The sequence below is a fragment of the Microcaecilia unicolor genome, chromosome 9 (assembly GCF_901765095.1).
Source record: "Microcaecilia unicolor chromosome 9, aMicUni1.1, whole genome shotgun sequence".
Taxonomy (NCBI): domain Eukaryota; kingdom Metazoa; phylum Chordata; class Amphibia; order Gymnophiona; family Siphonopidae; genus Microcaecilia; species Microcaecilia unicolor.
In genome coordinates this window covers 163,362,074-163,389,864 of record NC_044039.1, presented here as the reverse complement: position 1 = coordinate 163,389,864, position 27,791 = coordinate 163,362,074, and the positions used below count along the sequence as shown (strand labels likewise).

General features: G+C 41.0%; 1 protein-coding gene across 1 annotated transcript in view; it reads left to right on the top strand.

The window, feature by feature from the left end:
- Positions 1-27,586, top strand: part of MAP4K5 (mitogen-activated protein kinase kinase kinase kinase 5) — a 354,391-nt gene extending 326,805 nt beyond the window's left edge. The window contains exons 29-33 of the mRNA XM_030214063.1: positions 3,241-3,309; positions 12,482-12,574; positions 13,889-13,959; positions 24,448-24,503; positions 26,434-27,586. Of these exons, the coding sequence (XP_030069923.1) occupies positions 3,241-3,309; positions 12,482-12,574; positions 13,889-13,959; positions 24,448-24,503; positions 26,434-26,521 (377 nt within the window). The 3' untranslated portion in view covers positions 26,522-27,586. The remainder of the gene's footprint in view (positions 1-3,240; positions 3,310-12,481; positions 12,575-13,888; positions 13,960-24,447; positions 24,504-26,433) is intronic.
- Positions 27,587-27,791: the final 205 nt, after the last annotated feature.

The window sequence follows — 27,791 nt, the reverse complement described above, 5'->3', positions numbered from 1 at the left end:
CCTCCTATATACCTTTTAAATAGCAGATCTTCACCTGCAGCGAACAGCACCTGATACGTACTTCTCACACCGGCTCCACAGCCTTCCCTTTGATGTATTCCCGCCTATACGGAAGTAGGAAGTTGCATAAGAGGGAAGGCTGTGGGGCCAACATGAGCAGTGTGTATTAGTTGCTGCTTGCTGCTGGTGAAAATCTGCTATTTAAAAGGTATGCTGGGGAGGGGGGATGTTTGAGAGACCATATGGTATGCAAGCAAGAAAAGGAGAGACCAAATCACTTGTGGGACAAGGCAGAGTTCTTCTGCCCACCCATCTTGGGTCCAGGCCCACCCAAAATCAGGTGTCTGGCTACGCCCCTGCTTCAATGTCATCCTCACTCAGCTAATGAAAGCTCCTTTTGAGCCGCTTGACGCTTGCCACCTAAGTTTTTGACCCGGAAGGTTTTATTTCTTGTGGCAGACACTTCAGTTCACAGTCAGCGAGCTTCAGACCCTAGTAGCTGACCCACCAAACAGGAAAAAATAGGGGTGCATGAAAAGCCTTCCAATCCAATAGAGAGCCTTTCAACATTTCATTATGACTCTTAATTGGATTTGAAGACTTTTCGTGCGCCTCTGTATTTTCCTGTTTGGACTTCATACATAGGGTAACATTTCTTTTTGTGGTGTTATGTGCCTTGGCTGATCCACCTTACAAGAAGTTCCATCATAATAGGATGTGTGCGAAGAACCAATTCCTTCCAAATGTGGTGTTATATTTCCAACTTAACCAGTCAATTGTTTTACCAACATTTTTCCCCAAAGCCCTCCTGCCCATCCCGGTGAAAGTGCACTGCATACCTTGGACTGCAAGCAAGCCTTAGCCTTAGCCTTCTAGCTGGAGTAGATGAAAGCCCATAGACAGTCCCATCCCGCTTTTTTGTTTCTTTTGACCAAACAGGATGGGGGGCAGCCATTGGTAAACACACTTTGTCTAATTGGCTAGCAGATTTCATCTCCTTTGCTTATGCCTAGGTGGGCTGACCTAGAGGGTCATGTCACACTCGCAGTGTTAGAGCCATGGCTGCGTTGGTAGTCAACTTGAGTTCAGCCTCCATTGAGGAGATTTGCAGAGCTGCAGCGTGGTCTTCAGTCCACACATTCACATCACATCCCACTACTGACTAGAGCAAGATTCCTGATTCGACAGTCAGTTTGGTCAGACAGTTCTGCAGAGTTTGTTTGGGGTCTAGAATCCAACTCCACTGCCGTAGGTCCATTTTTCTTCTGCTCCAGGCTGCACTGTCTCAACAAGTCTGTATATAAGTTTAGGTTGATTGGTTTTTGATTGGTCTTTACGTTGCATATCCCTATTGTCCCTTGGTTGTTTTCAGTGAGCCTGGTAGCTAGGGGTATGTGAGATACAATGCCCTGCTTGTCCTTGGAGAAAGAGGGAGTGGAGCTTGGATGGTGGACCTGAGTGAGCGCATGGACTAAAGCCTATGATAGATAATTATTACTTCCAGTAGTGACTGACTTGTTGATCTTTATTATCCTCATTACCGCCATGATGACTAGCAGCAAAGAAAATAATGTTAGTGGTAGTTGTTGTTTGCTCGGGACTTAAGTGCACAAGGCAGACCCTCTGACGACAGAGGAACTAGCACAGAAAGGTGCAAACCCGATGGCTGACCCACTTATGCGAGAACTGCATTCCTTAAAGGATAATAAGCAAGCTCAAGTGGAGATCACTAAAACAGTCCAGGCAGAACTGGAAACCTTTAACACCCAATTAGTCCTTGGAAAAAGCAAAGTTACTCACTTCTAGTGGGTGTTCCTTGAGGACAGCAGGACATATGTGTCTCACATTCTTTCCCTACTCCCCTAGAGGTTGCATTCTATCTGTATTATTACTATACTGCTAGTCCTTCATTCTTACACTGGGTGGTAAGGCACCTGAGCATACACAGTACGGCGTCACCAAAAGCTTTAAGATTTTTCCTTGCACACTGGGCAGCGTCCCTGCCAAGGCTCCATTGGATGACATCACCCATTGTTCTGCTGTCCTTGGAGAACACCTGCTATAGGTGCGTAACTTTCTTACGTTGTAAATGTATACAATTTATGTGCAATTGTAAAGCTTGACCACACACTAGGGTAATATATCTACTACTATTTAACATTTCTAGAGCGCTACAAAGTGTACGCAGCGCTGTACAAACACAGAAGAAAGACAGTCCCTGCTCAAAGAGCTTACAATCTAACAGACAAAAAGTAAAGCATTTAAATTTAAAATATTTAAGCAGTCAAGCACAAGAGAACAGTCACAGAAGGACTGAAGATGTTGAAGGGTGGTCAGTGTGATTAGGTGTAACTCTGGTTGGAGTAGTGGGAGAAGGTGATAGAAGAATAGAAATGGGTGAGGTAAAGTAATGAGTGGGTTGATAGGGAGGTTATATAAGACATGTCACTCTAGGGGTGGGTGGGTAGAGGGGTAGGGTGGGCGGGATTAAGTCTAAAGCAGGAGAAGGTATTCTCTGCAGCCTATCTGTGAGATGGAAAATGCTCTCTGAAGCTGCTGCTATAAGTTGTTAGTTTTCTCTCCCTGAAAGAGATCCAAGCCACACCCACGAAGTTCAAACTGTCAGTGGGGAGGGTGAGGGGAGGAAATGGCAGTGCTTGATGAAAAGAGAGCTCAGTTTGATAGGAGATATACTATAGGATGTCATTCTGAGGCCAGGCTAAGTCTAAAGCAGGAGAAGGTATTCTCTGCAGCCTATCTGTGAGATGGAAAATGCTCTCTGAAGCTGCTGCTATAAGTTGTTAGTTTTCTCTCCCTGAAAGAGATCCAAGCCACACCCACGAAGTTCAAACTGTCAGTGGGGAGGGTGAGGGGAGGAAATGGCAGTGCTTGATGAAAAGAGAGCTCAGTTTGATAGGAGATATACTATAGGATGTCATTCTGAGGCCAGGCTAAGTCTAAAGCAGGAGAAGGTATTCTCTGCAGCCTATCTGTGAGATGGAAAATGCTCTCATTTAGGTTGCCAGTTTCTTGAAATTTTGAATTGTACAAAGAGTGCTTTTCTCTAGAAATGTTTGTGTATCCTTTTGGTATCCATATTGTGCCTCCAAGATGGCACAACTCTTTTGAAGCTGTATCAATATGTTAACGTTAGCTGACTCTGCTTTCTTGTAATGTTATGGAACTTTAATAAACACACTCATTTTCTCCAAATGTACTTTTCCACTTTCTTTAACCAAGGTGGTCACCAGTTAGATGCCATTCACGTGACACAGCTTGAAAGAGATACAGTTCTGGTCTGCTTAGATAGTAAGTACTAATTAACTGATATTTGTTACTGTATTTTATTGCAACACAGTATCATACTTTGGCCTGCAGCTGCAGAGCACAATTCAGATTAAATAAAAGCACTTCAGTTTTAGCAGTGTTTAAAGTAACAGATTCATTGCCCATCTCTATTCTGTGAAGTAACCAAAGATGGTAAAAGCTCACGTAATAAAGAAATCTGGTTTGAATTCCCAAACTTTCAAGAGCCAAGATACCGTTGACAATTCCAAAATTTGAATTTAGGCTTTTTTGTTGTTGTTGTTGTTAAGCTTTTCTCTTTAGCTGTGCTTACTCCACCAAATATGTTTGATTTTTGATTTAGCTCACTTTTCCATTCAGGGCAAGGAGAAGTATCAAAGCAAATACATCACAATCAATTATAAAAAGAATAAATATCAATAACGCATCAAGTAAAAGTAATAAAATCATCAACTCAAAAACTATAAATCAAAATGCAGTAAACTAATTACTACAGCTTTCCCACTGTCCCTATTAACCTTGTTCCCAATTCTCTCCCATCAGCCTATTGCCATCATACTGCCCCTCCCTACCCTCAACCAGTTTCTTCCCACTACTGTTTTCTCCTGCAGATGTGTCCACAGACAGTCTCCGCATGCACCCACCACACTCCTATTCTGCTCCATTCTCTTTTCAGGTCCTGTTGCTCTATTACATCTCTAAGCTTGCTAATCTGCAACTGAGAAAAGGCTTACACAAAATGCAGTGCTTTATTTGCATACTGTGTGACATGAAGCCACTCTCTGAAAGAGATTAATATGGCATGGAGGAGGATTAGGTTTATAGTGAGCTTATAACTGTAAATTTAATACAGTATCTGTATTTTATGGTTCCAAATCCTCTGTCAAATTATGTGGCTCTACTTCATGAAGGACTTTGAAAGCCAAAATTAGCATCTTTAAACTGAAGTCATAATGAGTTGGCAACCACTATAGTTTTTTCCTCAAACAACTGGCTCACTTCAGAATGCTTCTTCAAATCCATAATATTTTAAACACAAAAAGACTTTAACTACTTAGTTTATGAATTTGCAGTTCCAGAAGTTAATTCACCAATACATTGTTCATCAAAAAGACAATGATTCTAGGTGCCAGAAGCTGATGCCGACAATGGCCACTGTTTTGCCTCACTTGGCTGCTTCAGGGCTGACTTGATTCTGTCAAGCATATCATGGCTGTAAATATAAAGATACCAAAATAATGATCTGGAACTGTTGCAACACAACCCAAACAGGTAATCAACTCGCAAAAATCTTACTCTTTGTTGTCATCACAAAATGTCAAGACATCACTTCCACTTTTCAAAAAGCAATTATCAGCCATTGAAATTGCTAAATGGCTATTTAATATGTATAATGGCTTGGTTAAAAAAGGAGTAGAATTAAAGGCTGACCAAAACTGCTTTTTCCCAGTTTCGGGCAAAACCAAAACTGCTGCCGAAACTGAAAACTCAAGTTTGGTTGTGTGCATGTGAACCAGTGAGGGCAGCTGGGGATTGTCAGAGCTTGCAGTCTGCATCCCTCTGCTAAACCCACAGTATCCAAACTAAAATATAATTTAAATAATAAGACACTATTTCACCTCCAAGCAAATAGCCTCCACACACATGGACTGCAGCTAATGAAAACTTAAATGAAAAGCCATGGTTCTTTTACAGTCGCTGACTTTGCGCTGCAGTTGGAATGACAGCTGATATAACTCCACAAAGTGCCTAAATCCTAAGGAGCTTATTGTTTGGTTGTGTGAATGTGAACCAGTGAGGGCTGCTGGGGATTGTCAGAGCTTGCAGTCTGCACCCCTCTGCTAATCCCACAGTGTCCGAGCTGAAATATTCAGATAATGAGACACTATTTCACCTCCAAGCAAAATAGCCTCCACACACATGGACTGCAGCTAATGAAAGCTTAAATGAAAAGCCATGGTGCTTTTACAGTCGCTGACTTTGCACCGCAGTGGGAATGACGGCTGATATCATAACTCCACAGAGAACCTAATTCCTAAGGAGCTTATCCCAAATTTACAGAATTAAACCTGCTAAACTACTGTTCAAGATCATAACTGCGATTGCAATCACAATACAAAACTAGGCTGAAAGGATTTTGGGCCTGTTTCAGCACCAAAACCAAAATTCAGTTGGTCTCTAGGTGGAGGCAGCACTATTTAGCTGAACAGCTGGCCTAAACTAAAGTGTTGGCATGGTCATGGCTGAATATGTATATTCTATACTGCTATCTGTACAGATGACGCTGAATATACTATTAAGTTCAGCCCTGGGCCAGCACTTCTCTTAATTTATTGATCACACCAGCTCAATATTGACCAGTAGCATTGAAGTATGGCATGAATGTGTCCTGTGCGAGGATTTTTTAGTTTCAACACTTTTTTATTGATGACAAGTCAAAATAAACATTTGCACAAAGATAAAGACCATGCAAGAATAACATGTCATCAAATTTTAACTATTTTAACCCCCTACCCCTTACTGTTTAACATATACCAGTTCCCGGAAGAGAAAATAGTGTTACTCATCTACACACAATCCTCAATCAGAAACACGTTCAAGATCAAGCCCCGAGAAACACACCCAACATAAAAACATCCAATTCCCAGGAAGCTATTATCAACTCCCTCTCTCTCCCCATCCCTAATTCCAAGACGAAACTACGGTGCGTCTCACTGGCAGCTAATATAAGTGTCCCTTACACACCAACTAAAGGATTTTTTTTTTTTAAAGGACGCACACCCCATTGCAAGTAGTAAGTAAGCACCTACTATAACTGGAACTAAACTCCTCAATAAATCCCTTCCCCCCCCCTCTACCTAACCCTACAAATCCTATATAAAGGTACCTTCTGTATCATTCCCATACCTAGAAAACAAACAAGCTCCAATCCCAGGGATCATAGAGAACCATCAGACTTCTGTCCCAAGTGTACAAAGATTGTATATATGCCCCCAAATGTCAAGAAATTGCTTCCGTCGCTTAGGAGATCCCCGTACCCCCCCCCCCCCCCCCCCCCCCGACGCTCAAAAAGCATGAACTCGTAATTTATTCCTCCAATGCCAGAAGTCCGGGGAAGAGTCGCTAACCCATTGACTCAAAATGAGTCTCTTGCCAATCAAGCAAGCCTTACAAATCAGTTGCTTAGCCGGCCCGCTCTGCAATGCAAAAATCTCATATTTGTCTAATAGAACTCCAACAGGAGAGCTCAAAACTCTGGAACCTAGTAGAAACATCAGGTAGCGAAAAATGGCGGCCCAAAACTGCTGTACCCTAAAAGAATCCCATAAACAGTGGAAAAAGAAACCCGGCGCCCTCTCACACTTTCCACACAAAGGAGTGCCCACCCACCCACCCCCCATCTTGAAAATCTGAGCTCTATGAAGAATACGGTATTGACATTCCCGCAAACCAGCATTGCCAGTCAACCAAGGAATCCTAGAAGTCAAGACATTAAGATCTAAGGAGAGGTTGGGTCTTGACAAATCCCGGGCCCAGTGCTGCCTAATCAACTCCCAGTCCTTACAAAGTGGCAACGTTCCTAGGGCCTTATAGAGACCCGAGACCGAGAGTCGATCCCCCTGCACCAATTGAAAAAAACTGTCTCACTTGATGACTGTCGAGAACATAAGGCGGTAGCACCCAAAGAATTGACATAATGTGCTAGTTGATTATAAGCGAAGATGTTATTGATTTCATACCCAATGCCCAAGGCTCCCAGGTTCAACAATGAACCCTGCAATTTCAAAACATTCTCCAACCGAGTTATGCCCATCTGTGCCCAACGTCGGAATGTAATATTATCAATCTCAGGTTTGAACAGCACATTTCCACAAATTGGCAACAAATCAGACGTACATAAGTCCAATCCCCAAGACCTCACCATGTCTACTACTACTATTTAGCATTTTTATAGCGCTACAAGGCATACGCAGCGCTGCACAAACATAGAAGAAAGACAGTCCCTGCTCAAAGAGCTTACAATCTAATAGACAAAAATAAAGTAAGCAAATCTAATCAATTAATGTGTACAGGAAGGAGGGAGGGTAGGTGGAGGCGAATGGTTACAAGTGGTTACGAGTCAAAAGCAACAGGACCTGGCACTTGCAGCAAAAAATAAAAATGACAAGGGGCAAAGTATTGATGCTCCAGCTGCCAAGGCGTATGATCTTCCTTGTCAAAAAACCAGTCACCTAGATGACATAAAAGACATGCCCGATTATACCGCCTTAGATCCGGCAGACCCAACCCCCCCTCACCCCAAGAACCCATTAGCAAAGACAATGGGAGCTTAGCCTTCTTCCCTCCCCAACAATAACGCCTAAGCAGACTATGAAGTCATTTAAGATCTCGCTGACGAATATAAAAAGCCAGTAGCTGTAGCAGGTATAGCCATCTAGGGAACTCCACCATATGAAACAACTGAATTCACCCATATAGCGTAAGAGGCAAGGACACCCATCCTTGCAGTCGCTTCTCCATGGCCCGTAGTAATCGTGTAACATGTTAGATGATACAAGTCCAGCAATTTCATGGACAAACAAAGGCCCAAATAAAGAAAAGAACCCTTTGCCCATCGAAGAGGAAAACTCGACCCCCACTTCTGTCGTATGGCATCCATAGAGGCCAACGCCAGGGATTTAGCATAATTAAGCTTAAAGCCAGCAAAGTCCCCAAACTCTTAGAAGAGCTCCAACAATGCGGGCAATGATCTAAAGGGGTCTGTAAGATTGCACCAGCAAGTCATCCGCAAAAGCCGACAGAAGAAACCTCGAAGAGCCTACCGGTACTCCCATAATGTGTGGATGAGGAGCTCTCTCTCTAACCAGGGGATCCAACGATAACACGAACAAAAGAGGAGACAATGGGCACCCCTGCCTCTTACCTCTAAAAATCCAAAACCGGTGCGAACATACCCCATTCACCCAAACACATGCCTGGGGTTCTAAATACAGAACGCAAACTGCATCCAAAAAGAAATCCCTCAAAACCATAATGCCGCAAAGCAGCAAATAGATATGGCCATCTCACCCGATCAAACGCTTTTTCTGTGTCAAAACTAACTAAAAGGGAAGACAAACGATTGTGAGCCACCACTTCCAAAGATGCCAAAATACTACTACTACTTATCTCTTCTATAGCGCTACAAGGCATACGCAGCGCTGTACATCATACACAAAAAGACAGTCCCTGCTCAAAGAGCTCACAATCTAAATAGGACAAACACACAGATAGAACAACTAAGAGGTAAGGGAATTAAAGAGAGGTGGGGATAAAAGGGTACAGGGCAAGTGAGTAGTGGTTAGGAGTCAAAAGCAGTGTTAAAGAGGTGGGCTTTTAGCGTGGATTTGAAAATGGCCAAAGACAGGGCTAGACGTACAGGCTCGGGAAGTCTATTCCAGGCATGAGGTGCAGCGAGATAAAAGGAACAAAGTCTGAAATTAGCAGTAGAGGAGAAGGGGACAGACAAAAGAGATTTATCCACAGAATGGAGTACCCAAGAGGGGGCATAGGGAGAGTCAAAATAGAACGAACATTTTTAACTGCTGTCCATCCTTTCACAAACCCCACCTGGGCCACATCAACCTGATCAGGAAGTACCATAGCCAGCCTATTTGCTAAAATCTTTACATATAATTTGACATCAACATTAAAGAGAGATATAGGCCTATAGGATCCCGGGTCCTCTAAATTCTTCCCCTCTTTAGATATCGCAACTATCTGGGCTAACTTGAAGGTCTCTGGAATAGTCTGACCTGTCACCATCGAATTGAACAAAGCCGATAACGGCGCTTTAACTCGTTCAGAAAACTGTTTATAAAATTTTATGCGATATCCGTCTGGACCTGGCATTTTATGAGAAGCGCTCTGCTGCAGAGCTAACATAAGGTCTCCTTCCGTAAATGGCTTATTCAAAAAGCTCAACTGCTGGGGAGAAAGCCTGGGCAACACCAAATTGTCCAAATACAAGTCACTAACCCATTGTGAGAATGTTTTTAAAAAGTCACCCAGCTGAAAACTGAATGAAGAGATCTTACCACTTTGTTTTAAGAATAGGGTTTTTAAATATAGCACTATATGAGCTTGCACTTCCAGTGATATAGTGGAGTCCAAAATGATACCCAGCATCCTTAGCCCTGAAACTGGTTTGGGCTGGACTTTCTCAGCCTCAAAGACAGCCAGTCATTTTCCCAGGCTTTTCTTTCATTCACCGAGAGCACAAACAATCGTCTTCTGTATATTCAGCTGAAGACCCTGATTGAGTCCACTTCTGAATAGTGACCAAAGTTTTGTATTATTTGTTTATTGTGTTCAGTTATTGGAACTGGGATTCAGAATCTGGGTATCATCTGAGTATCATCTAAGTATATATAGGAAGACTTTTAAAAGCATCTGTATAAAAAGCATTTACACATGTAGATTGGCATAGTGATGTAAATGTAGTTTCAGAAAGTTGCTAACATGGAGATCAAGCATGCAGAGATTTCAAGTTGGTGGGGGGGGGGGGTGAATTGAGCAAGCCAAAAACTATTCAAGAAACTTTCCTTCTGTGCGTTTGCACCAGCTTACAGGGATGCACAGATTTTGTTTTTTAATAAGTACTTCTTTGGGCCAGGGCTTTCTACAAGGACTTCGTGTGGAAGATGCTTGTGTTTGGTAGAGCCTTTTGTAAACTACCACAAGAATTGTGCAGGTCCTGACCTGGATATATTACTTCTGATCTCTAAACCCTATCTGAAAAGGGGCTCAAAGTTTCAGCCCAACTTTCTAACCACAGCACCCAGAGCTGATATGTGGACATTGAGAATGGGCAACTGGGGAGACCAAAGTGGAACCCCACAAGAAAATTTATTCATTTATTTCTTGGGATTTATTAACTTCCTTTAGGAAGAGATTCACCCAAGGTAATGTTCATCAGGGACATTTTAACATAAAACTTACAATTTGGTTAACAGCATAATAATAGTAAAATAACTAAGAATAAACATAAATACAATGAATGAGGTAAACTTGAAAACAGTAAATTGAAATCTAATAATAGAACTACCGTGAAACTGTGTAAAAAAGTATACACATTTAACAGCACTGGAATTCAAATACCAGAGATATAATACAATGTTAGCATAATACTAATTATACACCTAATGAACATGCATTAGAACATTCAACTAACATAGATATGATGCTAAATAGTTTCTGCAATACAGCTTACCGTATAGCTGAGGGACCAAGAGCAGATATATGATGGGAACAAAATGCGTGGTACAGAGTCAGTTGGGATAATTTGATGGTTAGCTAAACTCGACATGTTCTTTGTAACCTTATTGTGCGATTCCACTTGTTTTGTTTTAATCATTCCCACAATAAGTAATTCCCTAATCCTTTATTTGTCCTCTCTGTAAGCTCTGTTACATGGTTTTAGTGTACAGCATTGTGTGCATCTAGTAGCACTTTAGAAGTGATAGAAGTAATAGGCTTTATAACTTAAGGAAAAAAAGAGTAATAGGCTTTATAACTTAAGGAAAAAAAGAGGATATCTACTCCTAATCTGCTCTTCAACACAGATTTTTAGTCTTCGTTTCAGCAGAGTGCCCCTGTCAAATGCTGATGTTAGTACAGAATCTGGGCTGTTTTATGTGATACTAGTAAAAAAGGCCCGTTTCTGGCTGAAATGAAACGGGCGCTAGCAAGGTTTTGCGCGGAGTGTGTATGTTTGAGAGAGTGTGAGAGTGACTGTGTGAGAGTGAGACTGTGCAAGTGTGTGTGTGTGACAGAGAGTGGGTGTGAGTGTGTCTGTGAGAGAGCTTGTGTGTATGTGAGAATGAGTGTGTGCGAGTGCTTATGTGAGACAGTAAGTGTCCTTCCCTGTCCCCCGTCAGGTGTCAGGACTGGGGGGACTGTGGACAGTCATGAAGGCAGCCCCTACCAAAATAATGAAAGCAAGACCATTTGTATAATAATCACTGCATTCCAGAGAACAAAATGGAGCAAGTTCCCACATGCTATCTTTTGCTTTCTGTATTCAGTAGCTGACAGGCTTGCTAGACTTACCTAAGTGGCTGCAGCTGCAATACACTGAAAAGAAGGCAAGGAAACCTATGAGACGTAGATACAGCCGTCCCCTTGGCCTCTGACACTCCTCCCTTCTTCTATTTGACTTCCCTCTGATAGGTCCGTCATTCGGTGTGACGCTCCTCCCTTTTCCTGTTTCAGTTCCCTTTGATAGGTCAGAGCGGTGCAGCTGTGACACTCCTCCCTTCTCTGATAGGTCAGGGCGGGGCAGAGATCTAGTGTGCTTAAAAATGGTTACAGAGCTTCGAACATACGAACTGTTGAAGCCTCAGAGTGTGCTTTAAAATGTTGAGGGTGCTTTTTATGTGCAGATGGGGCATGGCCTACGGCCCAGATGGGCGTGGCTGAGACTGAGGGTGAGTAGTCCGAATAGCCTAGCCTACCAGGAGGACAGGAGTTCAGGACAGATGGAGTGAGCTTCAAAACGTCTGAGGGGGGATTTTATTTATATAGATATCCGTCATAAGTAGATCATCCAGTAAGATAACGAACTGTTTCTGTACTATTTCCAGAAAGAAAACTGTATTGATGGAAATAGTAATTTTCCAAGAATGACTATACCAGTCTAAACAATTCTATAGTGTTGGCTACTGGTTTAAGATTTGAGAGAGAGTAATTAGCAAAGATTGAAACTTCGCTATGCCTGTTTTTCAAGAAAAACCTAATGATAGCCATTTTTTTCCTTCTGGATAATCATACTTCTCAGATGGGTGATTTTTAATCAGGGCCAACTGATTTAGCATCTTGTCCAATAGGTCTAAGCTGCATAAAAGGTTTCCCTCCATTACTCAGGATTCTCTTTATTTCCTGCATAGGTTCTTTTTAAATGGAAATTGTGGGATAGAAAATATGGTCTTACAAGAGTTTGGTGGTGAGCTATTAATAAATGAAGATAGGTTATTAGAAGAAAGACTGACTAGATAAGTTATAAAACCTAGTTACAAAGAGTAAATGCTATGAGTTAGCACTATGGTTAGCATTTTGTAGTAGTGTTAAATCACGTAATTGAATGTATATAAGCTAATTAATTATCTGATCCTCTGCTTTTTTTTTTTTTTTTTAGAATTTGTGAAAATTGTGAATCTCCAAGGGAAACTGAAGTCAAATAGGAAGCTTGCATCCGAACTAAGCTTTGATTTCCGCATTGAATCCGTAGGTATGGGAAAACATTTCTTTCTCACTCTAGTTTTCTTAACACACTGCTCATGTTTATCATTCAGATGCATGATAGAAGACAGAAATAAAGGAGAAGAGGTATAACAAGCTAGTGAATTTAAGATTTAAGATAAATGGTTTCTGCAGAAAATTTAAGCATGATATGTATTTAGAACTAATATGTATTATGCTATATTGTGTGACAATTTGAATAGAAGTTGAACAATAAAAAGAACTGCTGAATCAGGGTTTAGCTGTAGAAACCTAATGCCTGGTCCAGGACAGCATTGAGGGCTGGTTGAGAAAAGAAGTGTCTAACGGCACCCCTTCTCTCCTACCAACTCAACCACCCTGCCCCGGACAGACTCCCCAAATACGCACGCCTAAGCCGCCTCCTCCCCCAACCTAAAAAAGTTCCCTGATGGTCCAGTGGATACCTCCCAGCCTCCTCTCACAAAAGAATAGCATGGTGGTCCAGCAGACCCAGTGACCCGGCGGACCCCCAACCAGGCTGTGCCATGCCAAGCCAATATGAGCCAAGTCCAGTCCCCTAGTCACCACTGTCCCTGATGGTCTAGTAGAATCTCACCCCCCCAGACCTCTCCACATACCTCGTGGTAGGAGACATGAGAATTGTCTACTCCCTCCTGCCTCTGTGCCTGCTGTGCCTGTTCCTGTATGGTGCATCATGGGATGTACTGGGTGTGGGGCCTTAGTACCATATAAGGCAGTGGTTCCCAAACCTGTCCTGGAGGTACCCCAGCCAGTCAGGATTTCATGAGATCCACAATGAATATTCATGAGAGATTTGCACGCAGCAGCATCAGAAGCTCTGAGGTAGAGGGGGGTGGTTCAGCAGCTCTGAAGGGGGCCAGCAACATTAGTGACTGAGGGAGCATCGGCAGCTCTTCCAGGGTCAATGGTGGGAGATGCTCCTTCCAATGACCTCGTTCTGATTTCACTTCCGGTGGAGCACACCAGAATTAAAAGCAGAGGAAGCATGGAGTCAGTTGGACAGTAGAAAATTAGAGGAGTTGGAGTTGAAGGTTTGGCATACCAACTTCACAGCTCTGCTAAGCAGCCTATGTTATGTATTGACACAGAAGCCATGTATCATAGAAAGTTATACAATTTTATCTCTTCGTGTAGAGTGAAGCACATTTTTGTTTCACTTTAAGCATAAACTGTGTGCCAATCTAATTTAGAAATAATATCTTAAAATCCCTTTTACACAATTGTAAATTTTATCTTGAGAAATCAAAACAAGTGTAGAATATGTTGTAAATACTATTTAAACTTTATTTTATTCTTGTAGTGTGCCTTCAAGATAGTGTGTTAGCTTTTTGGAAGCATGGAATGCAAGGTAAAAACTTCAAGTCAAATGAGGTAAGTTATTCCAAATGCTGATTTCCCCCCTTCACACCACAAAGCAGAAATGTTTGACTTATGTATGTGTTTTTACACATTGTTTTAAGTTGCTAGTGTGGGAGGACACCCCCTCATGGCAGCTTATAGTGTTAAATAAATAAATATAAATATATCTGTATCTGTCAAACAAAGAAATAGTAAAAGCCAGAGACAAAACTGAATTAACTTAAAACTGAACTTCAAACATTATTTTCTTCTAATCAAGCTCATAAGCCTCAAATAATAAGAGCACAGTACCAAGAAGGAGGCTTTACTAGTTTGCAGCAAGAAACAAAGCAGACCAGGAATCCTGGAAATTCTTTATTAAAAAAGACCCAACGTGGCCACATTTTGCCAAACAGTTTCTAAATACACAGACCCAAAATTTTTAAACCAATCTAAAAGGCCACATACCTAACCTGGTTAAGAACTGTGCTTCACCCAGCTGTTGAATGTGTACCCAAGACTGCCGGAAATCAGTATAAAGCATGGATTGAAAATTAAAATCAAAAACTTCAAAAAAGGGAGGTCATTACTTTTTCATTACAATTTTCTTTTCATTTTTTTTTCATTTAATCAGGTGCAGCTCTTGAAAGACACAAGAACAGTTAAAGGCAGGGCAACAGCTTTTCCTCTGTCTCCCACAATGGAATCAGCCGTGCTCAATTTCAAACTACTTACAATACATACTAAGGTGTCAGAGGTTACTACAGAATTCTAAAAATTTACTAAAAGGAGAATAATGAGACATCTTAAAAAGCTCAAAAGTCACGTATTAAAACAAAAATGAAAGTTTATGAAACTGATCAAAAGAGACTAAAGAATCATTTTAAAAACACGTTTTCAGCAGCACTCCAAAACAAGAGATAAATGTAGATATGAATTCTACATACTGTGCCCACTTAAAATCGCTAATTATGTTTTTTAAACGCTGCTAAAAAATAACTAAATAGACTTGAAACACTATGAGGCGTATTTTCAAAGCACTTAGACTTACAAAGTTCCATTGTAACCTATGGAACTTTGTAAGTCTAAATGCTTTGAAAATGAGCCCCTGTGCATTTCAGTGGCCATTTTTAATGTGTCCTAGTGATGTGGATACACATAAGCATGCAATGCAGAACAATGAATACCTTCATAAAACTGAACAAATGCATTAAATAATAAAACTGAACAAATGCATTAAATAATAAATGAATGAGAATATAAAATATACATAAATAAAAATGGCAGTAAAACAATTTTCTGTTCATTTAATGATTAGCGAGCGCTAAACGCTAAAGTTGCCCATAGGAACATATGGGCGACTCTAACGTTTAGCATGCGCTAAAAACACTGGTACACCTTAGTAAACAAGGCCCTAAGTGTTCTCATTTGTTATATGTATCTGGGAAATTATGTATTACATGCTACACTTTTTCAAAGAACTAGGGCTTTTCAGCTTGGAGAAGAGACGGCTGAGGGGAGACATGATAGAGGTATATAAAATAATGAGTGGAGTGGAACAGGTGGATGTGAAGCGTCTGTTCACGCTTTCCAAAAATACTAGGACTAGGGGGCATGTGATGAAACTACAGTGTAGTAACTTTTAAAACAAATCGGAGAAAATTTTTCTTCACCCAACGCATAATTAAACTCTGGAATTCGTTGCCAGAGAACATGGTGAAGGCGGTTAGCTTGGCAGAGTTTAAAAAGGGGTTAGACGGTTTCCTAAAGGACAAGTCCATAAACCACTACTAAATGGACTTGGGAAAAATCCACAGTTCCAGGAATAACATGTATAGAATGTTTGTACGTTTGGGAAGCTTGCCAGGTGCCCTTGGCCTCGATTGGACAGGATGCTGGGCTCAATAGACCCTTGGTCTTTTCCCAGTATGGCATTACTTATGTACATGTAGCTGCCAAGAGGGGAACCAGAGAAAAAAAGGGAGAGGGGCACAATTCTATGTTCATTAAATCTTTATAAAAAGATAGTGAAATCTAATTCCCAATTAAGTCTATGGGGTGTCGTCATATTTATCTCATAGATAAGTTTCTGTTCAAGTCTCAGCAGTTTCAGATGTATGTTGCCACCCCTGCATGAGTTCTGCACTTCTGGTTCTCTGCTAAACAATGGGCAGCTAATGTCAGTCCCCACTTGGAGTATTGTCTCCAGTTTTGGAAGCTATATCTCTCCAAAGACATAAGACTTGAGATGGTCCAATAGAGGGTGACAAAAATGGTAAAGAGTTTGTGCCAAAAGATGATATGAGAAGAGACTGGAAGACCTGAATATGTGTACACTAGGGGAAAAGAGAGATAGAGGAGATACAGTACCAGTGGCGTACCAAGGGCGGTGGGGGCAGTCCGCCCCAGGTGTAAATAAATAGGGGGGTGCTCCTCTCCCACTGCTTCCGACTCGTCCTTCTACTCAGGCTGCTGGTGCCGCTGTTGCCTCTCCTCCCCAGTCCCCAGTCTCCACCTGCCCATCGCCAGCCCCCTTCTTGTTTCTGCTGCCCTGGCACCCTGCATTTTTAAAATCTAATCTTTGAATCGGCAGGACGTCTGTGAAAGAAGCAGGTCACCTCAGGCTTTCCCTCACTGTGTCCTGCCCTCGCGGAAATAAGTTACATCAGAGGAGGGCAGGGCACAGTGAGGGAAGGCGTGAGGTGATCTTCTTTCACAGATACGAGATGCTGCACGCTGGTGCTGCACTGCCAATTCAAAGATTTTAAAAATGCAGGGGGCTGGGTGGCAGAAACTAGAAGGGGGCTGTCAAAGGAGCTATAATGGTAGGCAAGTGGGGACTGGGAGCTGGGAATCAAACAGCTAAATAGGGGCTAGGGCTGGAATTTAGGGGGTTCAGATGAGAGAAGGGGGCTGGAACTGGGGTCTGAGAAGGGGGCAGGAGGGAGAATGGGGCCATGCCTGGGACAGGGGCAGGTGGGAGAATGCAGCTGGGGCTGAAAAGGGGGGGGGGGCAGATGGGAGAATGGGGCTGGGGCTGTAATGCAAGGCCGGTGGATGAAGGAGACTGGAACTGGGGGCTGAAAAGGAGGGTAGGTGGGCTAAGGGGGCTAGTTATGGAACTGGGGCTGGAATTAGGGGGACTGAAAAGAGGACAGGGAGAATGGGATTGAAGCTGGTTGGAGAAAAGGGCTGAAGGTTGAAACTAGGAGCTGAAACGGGGGACTGGTGGAATAATGAGGCTGAAAAGGGGGGCAGGTGGGAGAAGTGGACTGGGGCTAGAACTAGAGGCAGGTGCGATAATGGGGCTGGAGCTGAAACTGGGGGCTGAAAATAGGGGGCAGGGGGAGAGAGAGCACAGATCTTGGATGGAAGGGAGAGAGAAGGAGGGCAGACCCTGGATGGTTGGGATAGGGAGGACAAGTGGTGGATGGAAGGGGCAGACAGTGGTTGGAAGGGGGAGAGAGAGAGAGCAGACGGGCAGATAGTGGATGGAAGGGGCAGAGATAGAGGGCGGGTGCTAGATGGAAGGGAGAGAGAGAGCAGATAGTGGTTGGAAGGGGCAGAAAGAGAGAGAGGGCAGATGGATGGAAGGGAGCGAGAAGGCAGACGGTGGATGGAAGGGGCAGGGAGAGAGGGCAGACACTGGATGGCAGGGGCAGGGAGAGAGAAGGCAGATGTTGGATGGAACGGAGAGAGTGAAGAGAAGATGAGGAAAGCAGAAACTATAGACAACAAACTGTAAATAAAATATTATTTTCTTTTTCTGCTTTAGGATAAAGTAGTATTGTAGCTGTGTTAATAAATGTATATTATAAATAGAAAATGGAAATAAAGGTAATCTTTTTATTGGACTAATTTTAACACATTTTGACTAACTTTCGGAGAACAAAACCCCCTTCCTCAGGTCAGGATAGGATACTGTAACAGCAGTATGCTATATTGACCTGAGGGAAGGGGGTTTTGGCTGTTGAAAGCTAAATGTATTAGTCCAATAAAATGGTATTATGTTATTTTCTATATTTCTATTTGTTAATTTGTGAAGTGGTGATTGGTATTTGTTAGGTTTGGTTTTTTTTTTCAAATTTACATCTATCTTTATATTTTGTATAGTACTAGGGGACATTTTCTGTTTCTGTGGTTCCTGGGCTTCCTGGGGATTCAGTTTAATTTTTGTCTAAATAGAATGTTTGTGGTTACTTATTCTATAGTGAATTAGGGTGTATCTTTGTCTGAAAAAGACATGGCTTTCTGTTAGCTTTGACTGTCAGGATCGACGATCTGTACTATTCTGGCTACTTTAGTTTAACAAAACGTGAATTGATGTTCTACTGCTCACTGCGGTGTTTAAGATTCTTCCTTTTCCTAGGTACACCCTTTTGTGATTTGTAGAAATTACTGCTTATGGAATGGTAGAATTGCTGTATGGGTCCTGAGTGTTTTGTATTCTCAGTATGCCTAGTACTGGATTTTGGAGGGGGGTGTTAAACAATGACCGGCCCCGAGTGTCAAACACCACTGTGTATATGAGCTGTGATAATCTATATGTTCTGAAGAAGGCACTAAGGGCTAGATTCTATATATGGTGCCTGAAATATTCGCATGGTAAAAAAATATATGCCTAGGCATATTCTCGAAAGTACACCTAAATTTTATAGAATAGGCTTAAATTTCCACGTGGTATATTGAATAATGCCTAGCACCTCTCCATGTGACCAAATCTAGTCACATCCATTTAGGCCATATTAAATCCCGATGACTAAATTAGGCGCAGAGCGGGTGTATTCTATAATAATGCACATAGATTTTAGAAACGCCCATGACCCGTCCATTCTATGCCCATAACCATGCCCCCTTTTCTACTGTGCGACTTGGAATTTACATGCACCACGTTACAGAATACACTTAGCGATGTTCTGCGCGTAAATCCTAATTAATGATTGCTTGTTAACATCCAATTAACAGCATTGATTAGCTAGTTAACCAGTTAAATTATGTGCATTGTTATAGAACATGCTTCAATTTCCGCATGGAAATTAAGACGCAATATATAGAATCCCGGGATAGTGTTCAATATTTTTTAAATTGTTTGCAAAATAAAAGAAATCAAAACATGCAAATAATCTATGTGTGCTTCTGGAATATTACACAATACACAGTCATGTCTGTCATTGTTAGAAACATACATATGAGTTTATCTTGTTGGGCAGACTGGATGGACTGTGCAGGTCTTTTTCTGCCGTCATCTACTATGTTACTATAGGCCATATTTTCAAAGTACTTAGCCTTCCAAAATTCCATAGGTTTCTATGGAACTTTGGAAGGCTAAGTGCTTTGAAAATATGCCTCTATGTCAGCATCTGGTCTGCATATGTGTACTTGTATATGGTGCTATAAGTCTGTCTTGATCTGTGGTGTTCTCTGTCCCTCCCCATTAAGGTCCCTTTGAGGCGTATTTTCAAAGCACTTAGCCTTCCAAAGTTCCATAGAAACCTATGGAATTTTGGAAGGCTAAGTGCTTTGAAAATATGCCTCTTTGTGTCTCTTCCATGCATGTTTGACTGTTTTGGCTTCTGTCATTTCTGCTGGAAGTCTGCTTCAGATACCTACAACCCTCTCAGGGATGAATTGTGTTTTATATTCCTTTTGAACTTCCCTCCAGCATCATAAAGAAGGCCAAATATATTCCATGTATTAAAAAAGGAGGGAGGAAGACCAAACGACAGCCGGTATGGTTAAAAAGTGAGGTGAAGGAAGCTATTAGAGCTAAAAGCAAATCCTTCAGAAAATGGAAGAAGGAACCAACTAAAAATAATAAGAAACAGCATAAGGAATGTCAAGTCAAATGCATGACGCTGATAAGGAAGGCAAAGAGGGACTTTGAAAAAAAGATTGCGTTGGAGGCAAAAACACACAGTAAAAAAATGTTTTAGGTATATTAAAAGCAAGAAGCCAGCAAAAGAATCAGTTGGACCCCTAGATAACCGAGGGGTAAAAGGGGCAATCAGGGAAGACAAAGCCATAGTGGAGAGATTAAATGAATTCTTTGCATCGGTCTTCACCATGGAAGATTTGGGAGCGATACCGGTGCCAGAAATGGTATTCAATGCTGATGAGTCAAAGAAACTTAATGAAATCTCTATAAACCTAGAGAATGTAATGGGGCAATTTGACAAATTGAAGAGTAGCAAATCTCCTGGACCGGATGGTATTCATCCCAGAGTACTGACAGAATTGAAAAATGAACTGGCGGAACTATTGTTAGTAATATGTAATTTATCTTTAAAATTGAGTGTGGTACCAGAAGATTGGAGGGTAGCCCATGTAACGCCAATATTTTAAAAAGGTTCCAGAGGGGATCCGGGAAATTATAGACCAGTGAGCCTGACATCGGTGCCGGGCAAAATGGTAGAGACTATTATAAAGAACAAAATTACAGAGCATGTTCAAAAGCATGGATTAATGAGACAAAGCCAACACGGATTTAGTGAAGGGAAATCTAGCCTCACCAGTCTATTACATTTCTTTGAAGGGGTGAACAAACATGTGGATAAAGGCGAGCTGGTCGATATTGTGTATCTGGATTTTCAAAAGACTTTTGAAAAGACTCCAGAAATAAATTGGAGAGTCATGGGATAGGAGGTAGTGGATTAAGAACTGGTTAAAGGATAGAAAACAGAGAGTAGGGTTAAATGGTCAGTATTCTCAATGGAGAAGGGTAGATAGTGGGGTTCCCCAGGGGTCTGTGCTAGGACCACTGCTTTTTATAATATTAATGATCTAGAGATGGGAGTAAGGTAATTACATTTTGCTAACGACACAAAGTTATTCAAAGTTGTTAAATCACGAGAGGATTGTGAAAAATTACAAGAGGACCTCAGGAGACTGGGCGTCTAAATGGCAGATGACGTTTAATGTGAGCAAGTGCAAAGTGATGCATGTGGGAAAGAGGAACCCGAACTATAGCTATGTAATGCAAGGTTCCATGTTAGGCGTCAGCGACCAAGAAAGACATCTCGGCGGCGGCGTTGATGATACGTTGAAACTCTCTGCTCAGTGTGCAGCAGCAGCTAAGAAAGCAATTAGAATGTTAGGTATTCTTAGGAAAGGAATGGAAAACAAAAGTGAGGATGTTATAATGCCTTTGTATTGGTCCATGGTGCGACCGCACCTCAAATATTGTGTTGAATTCTGGTCACCGCATCTCAAAAAAGATATAGTGGAATTAGAAAAGGTACAGAGAAGGGTGACAAAATGAAAAAGGGAATGGGACGACTTCCCTATGAGGAAAGACTGAAGCAGCTAGGGCTCTTCTGCTTGGAGAAAAGACGGCTGAGGGGAGATATGATTGAGGTCTATAAAATAATGAGTGGAGTGGAACGGGTAGATGTGACTCATTTACTCTTTCAAAAAATAGTAGGACTAGGGGGCATTCGATGAAGCTACAAAGTAGTAATTTTAATACGAATCAGAGAAAATATTTCTTCACTTGATGTGTTATTAAACTCTGGAATTTGTTGCCAGAGAATGTGGTAAAGGCAGTTAGTTTAGCAGGGTTTTAAAAAGGTCTGAGCGGCTTCCTAAAGGAAAAGTCAATAGACCATTATTAAATTGACTTGGAGAAAATCCACTGCTTATTTCTGGGATAAGCAGCATAAAATGTATTGAACTTTTTCGAGATCTTACCAGGTGTTTGTGACCTGGATTGACCTCTGTTGGAAACGCTGGGCTTGATGGACCTTTTGTCTGTCCCAGTGTGGCCTTACTTATGTACTTATGACTTTATACTTGCCCAAGTTATCAGCTAGGTATCATATGCTTGTAGACTAGATGTTAGTGAAGTAGTAACAGAGAAATATAATATATTTGTGCAATACCAAAGATTCGTGCTGTAGAATAAGTCTACATGCTTAACACAATCGAACTTAAAAGCCATATTTCTTAGCCTGCATCATCCAAATAATATGCTTTTAATACTTCCTTTTTTTTTTTTTCCTTACTAAGAATTTTCATTTCTAAATTCCCTGTTCTTTCCACCTGTCAGTTGTGGGTACCTAGAAAAGACTTCCAACAGACATAATAGCCAAAATAGTCAAAGGAACCTTAATGGAGGAGAGACAGAACACCACAGATCAAGACTCTGAAAAATTCAAGTAATATGTAGACAAGCATTTAAACTAGAGGAAGCAGAGATGGTAGATGAATGAAAAGTACAGGATTTTACCTCCCACAAAAGCATTACAATAGTAGCTCACATATCAACCAAAAAAGGGGGAAGAGGAGACGGTAAAAAAGCTATACCAAATCCAAGTTAGCCAGCTAAAAAGTGCTGGAAGGCTATGAGCACAAATGCTCACACAATCTAGGCAACACAATTCTTGGAATGTCCTTCTGGTGGAAGTGGTAGGGGAAAAAAAGGACAGAATTCAAAAAGGCATGGGATAAACAGAGAGAATCCCTATCTAGCAAGAGGATAGGACCAAGGAAGATGACAAGATTTAACCTGCATGGAGTGGCAGTTACAATCCTAAACCAATATATATAGAGGAGATAACCTGTAAGTTCTGTACAGAACAGCAGTTACAACTCTAGCCACCGTGCTGGGCAGACTAGATGGACTTGCTAGTCTTTATCAGCCATCTGTTACTATGTTATGAAAGCTACGTGGTTTCTTTTATATTGAGCTTCAATATGCTGTGTAATGGCAATTTTGTTGTACCTCTAGTTGACTAGATACTTTTGTCTCGGTTTAGTAGAACTGGAGTGTAGGACTGCATTCAAAAATGATGGTACATATTTTGTTTTTAATAAACATTTATATTGGTTTTATATGCGAGAGAAAGTGAAGGGCGCTCCATTACTGATTTGAGAGTTAGGATATTGTATAATAACTTAAATCTGGAAATTCTGGGTTTCGGTGGTTCAGTATTCAGTGACTGTTTAGTTAATAAGCTATCTAGGATAACCAGATTATTCTCTGACCATCTGGTGGAGTTCGGTTGTTGAATATTCTCGCCTAAAGTTCATTCAGGCTACACCAATTAATATCAGCACTATCCAATTAAAGATAATCTAGTTAGTCTAATTGTGGCCCTGCCATACTTCTAAAACTACCCAGATTTTTCTGAATAAATTTAGCCAGGCAAAATGGAGGAGCAACTTCAACTTGCTGGGATCAAATAATCAGTAATGAAACAACAAGCAATTAAGAAACCTGACAGTGGATCACTCTTGGCAGAATGCCATTGAAGGAACTAGACAAGATTTTTATGTGCAGAGGTTCGATTTTTCTAAGCTATGGTATGTTCAATAATGTCATCTGGATACAAAAATTGGACAGTGAAGAAGTAAGGATGAAAATCGATGTCTTCAAATTATGGTGCTGGAGAAGAATACTATGTATGTTGTGGACTGCCTGAAGACCAAATCAATTGCTATCAAAAGAGATCAAACCTAAGCTTTCCGTGGAAGCTCAAATGACAAGATTTCAACTTTCATACTTCGGACACCATGCAAAAAGAGATCTTTAGAGAGAGATAACATGCTAGGCATGTAGGCATGGTTGAATGTCGGTACAAAAGAGAAGACCAACAGTGTGCTGGATTGATACAATAACAGCCATGGGTGCCACTTGATCAAAAATTAGCCATCTGACTGAAGAATGAACACAGTTCAGGGCAACTATCCACAGGATTGCCATGAGATGACACCAACATGACAGCACTTAACATGGGTGGAGGGTGGAAATTTCAAATTGAAAGATTTGTGTGAGTAACTCCTGAAGTTACCAGGACAATTTGTTACAATATCTGTCCCCATAATATCCTTTTTTTTTTTTTTTTTTTCATTCCATTTCAACAGAAGTTGGACAGAATTATACATACAGGGCTGAGAATGCTTTGGGGGGGGAGGGGGGCAAAATAATTCACTGAACATTTAATGTAATGGGATCAGATCTGGCATGTGGAAAAAAACAGTAGAATATTAAATACACTGACCAAAAATGGGCCAAATCGGACTGAGGAATCCAGCAAAAAAAAAAAAAAAGCTTCCTCCACCCCGTAAAAAAATAGCCCAATGCATATTTATGGGAGAAGCATTTTGAGCTTCTGTAGCTTAGAAACAAGGTACAGTGAAAAACAGCAGTTACAGAATTGCTTCTTTCAAACTGACCTCACCTCCCAAAACTAACATCCCCAACTACCCCCACCACTGATCTCGCCCTTTGCTCTCTCCTAATTCAAACACGCATGCATACACACACTTGGAGGTGTTAGAAAGAAAGCACAAATTGTAGAAGTGGGCAGACAAAGAGTAGAGAGATGGCTGCATTTGAAGAACAGCTACTTAGCTTTTCCCTCTGGGTATTGAAGTACTGAAACTTTTTATTCCATCTTGAACTGGACAGCATAGCTAGAAGGCCTATTTAGGAGAGTTTATAGCCTCTTGCCGAACCCAAGTCTGAACTAGAGTGTGCAGTTTATTAATTGAAATCTAATTTCACTATTACTGTTTCTGCAGGTTACCCAGGAGATTTCTGATGAAACCAGGGTTTTCCGCTTGTTGGGATCTGACAGGTATAAAATCAAAATATTAAATATTTTTTAAATTTTCCCTGTAATATCCACATTTAATACAGCATAGGTCTCTTACAAAGAGCTGAATTATGGCATAGAAGTAGGGCTGTATAGCGATTAAAATTTTTAATCACACAATTGGTCACATGTTCCAAATGGGCACCGTCTCCTCCCATCTCCCTTCCCTCCATGGGCACCATCTCCCTTTCTTCCCCTCCCCTCCCCTCTATGGGCACCATCTCCCTTTCCTCCCCTCCCCTCCATGGGCACCATCTCCCTTTCCTCCTCTCCCCTCCATGGGCACCATCTCCTTCTCCTCCCCTCCCTTTCCCTCCATGGACACCATCTCATCCTTTCCCCCTCCCATTCATGTGCACCATCTCCTCCCTGCCCTCCATCCATGAACATCATCTCCTCCCTTCCTTCCCTCCATCCATGATCACCATTGTTTCCCTTCTCTTTCCTCGTCACTCATCTCCCTTCTTTGATCCTTCCATCCCCTATTTCTAACATCTGTCCAACTAACACCCCCCTCATCTCTGTTTCCTTTTTCTCCCATGTGCCCCCCTTCCCCGTGGTCCATATCTTTCTCTTGTCTGCTTCTTTTTTCTCCCATGCACCCCCCCTCCCCCCGGCGCTATGGTCTACATCTTTCTCTCCGTCTTCCTTTTTTTCTGCGAGCACCTTCCAGCTGGCATCTCCTCTTATCTCTCCCGGCACTGCATTCCAGTGGTCCCCCTCTCCTCTGCAGCTCCTTCTCCCTGCTCCTCATCGCTGCAGTGAAAACAGTGCTGCTTCTCTCCCAGTCCAAAGCATTTCTCTGTAACAGGAAGTTCTGAGGCAGAACTTCGTGTTAGAAAGACATTTCAGCTGGGTGATAAGAAGGTAAGAAGAGGTGCTAGCTGGTGGGGGAGAGACAATGATGGCGTTAAAAATGTTAACGCGGGTTAAACATTTAACGCGTTAAACGTACAGCCCTAGAATTATTGAATTGAACCAAATCTTGCAGTGTCTCATAACAACAAAGATCAAAGTTTTTTTTACCTTAATTAGTGTATGTGTGTGTGTGTGTGTGTGTGTATGTGTATATATATATATATATATATATATACATACATACATACACACATACGTGTGTGTGTTTGTGTGTATATCTGTGTGTCTAGAAATATATAAATCCTTAATGATGTTTGCTCAAATTGTAGGGATTGTTGCAAGGCTGCAAACCCCCTGCCTTCAGTACTTAAATCAGTAAGCTTTTGAGGAAGATATAACTCTGAAGTTAATTTGCTGACCAAGCCCGTAGTGGTGCCCACTGGTTGTGCTGTCTTCTAGAACAGTTCAGTAATTGGGCTACTTTTTTGAGCAAGCTCTTTGGTATTAACATTTTCATTTAGGATAGAGGAGGAAGTGCTGGAGTCAGGACTTCAAAGCCCAAAGTTTAGCAAGGTTCTCTAAGGGGTTCTTTTACTGAGCTGCAGTAAAAGGGGGCCTGTGCTAGCGTCAGCGCATATTTTTGAGGAGTGAGAACTACCACTAGGCTCCTGCGGTAGCCTGGCTGTAGTTCTGGATGCATGGTAAGCCCGCGGTGGGCTTACTGCTGCTTCGTAAAAGGTCCCCTAAGGCCTTTAAGATAGGATGATCCTGTTTATACTTAGTAATTCGGTATAAGGCACTAAATTCTGGTTATTGTAAACTTCTGTTGCTTTAGAGTTTAATATTTAATGGATTAAATTCTTGATTTGGGACACATTCACCATTTTTAAAAAATATATTGGACGCTGACATTTTGTTATAAATGCTTGTATAATGTAAACTCGGCATATTAATGTTTCTAGTGCAATCAATTTATGGTAACTTCTTAACCAGGATCTCATTCAGAAATGGTATTCAGTATTTTGCTCTATAAAAATGTTGTCTTTTGTTACAGAGTCGTCGTATTAGAGAGTAGACCAACAGAGTACCCAACAGCGCACAGCAATCTTTACATCTTGGCTGGCCACGAAAACAGTTATTAAACAGTACTATAATGTGATTTTTTTTTTTTTTTGCAAATGACATAGGAACATACTACTTCCAACATAAAAGGTCCCTTTCAAGGAAATTCTATGCACAGTGGATTATGGCTTGCTTTTTCATTTTGTTGTATGTATTACATAGGATTCCTTTTTGGTTTAAGCTGTATACAGCTGTTCTATTTCTTGCCACTGTGTGGTTAGTTTTATCAAGTTTGCTTAATAAAAGCTACAATTAGAGGAAATCACAGCCTTTTAAAGAGAAAAAAAAGGTGCCATAATATTTTAAATATAATTTCTTTGGTGTATGAACAAACAATGGTGTTGGCACTTTCCAATTTTATATGGAGTCTTAGCTCACGGAATAAAAATGAATTGTTTAGGAGTTTGATATCCATAGAAGCTTTTAATTTTTGAGCCTGCCAGGTTATAATCTGTAAAATAGAATATTTAATCTTTATTTATTAATCTGCTGCTAGTGGGATATTGTACCTTAACTTTTGAGAGAACAGGTTGCAGAGCAGCTTAACGTGTATAGAGGAGGACGGGATTCTGTTTCTTTCTTTAGATATAGTGCTTCCTTTCACTCTGTTCCATTGTTCTGTATAAATGCAGTTTTATGAGCAGAGTATTTTGTAATAGCTTTTGCTGAAAAAGTACCATTAAAGGGGAATCTAGGGTATATTACAGAAGTATGAAAATATGGATAATGTTGCTAAAAGGATATACATATAATCCGATGAAGTATTCTAAAGTCACTTTTAGTATCTTAATAATTCATGTTACTTCCTTTAATCTGTAGTTATTTGTGTGCTGGTGACACCACAATATTATTTTCTGTACCATCAAGCAGTTTGCATTCTTTAAAACTGTATGTATGTATGTAAAGAAAACACATTTTAATCTCTTATTGTACATACCAAAGACTTCAAATATGGTTGGTACAATTACCATTATATTTGAGATATTGGTGCACATGCATTGGACGTGTTCTTGGGATATGTTTATTTTCAATATAACATTTTTAAGTAACAGTATGGAGAATAAAAGATTATTTGTTAATCACAATCTGTTTTATATTTATGCTACAGTTTGTCCAGAATTAAATTTTACCACCTTAGTAACATTTGGAACAGAAATGCTATCTGTGTCCTTATTTAGGACGTGATGCATCTTAATCCACCAATAAATTCCAGTTATGGTTTAATTTAATGTAGTTTAGAATTGTTCATAATTCAAACCTGGATTGTCATTGAACTTAAAATAAAGGTAG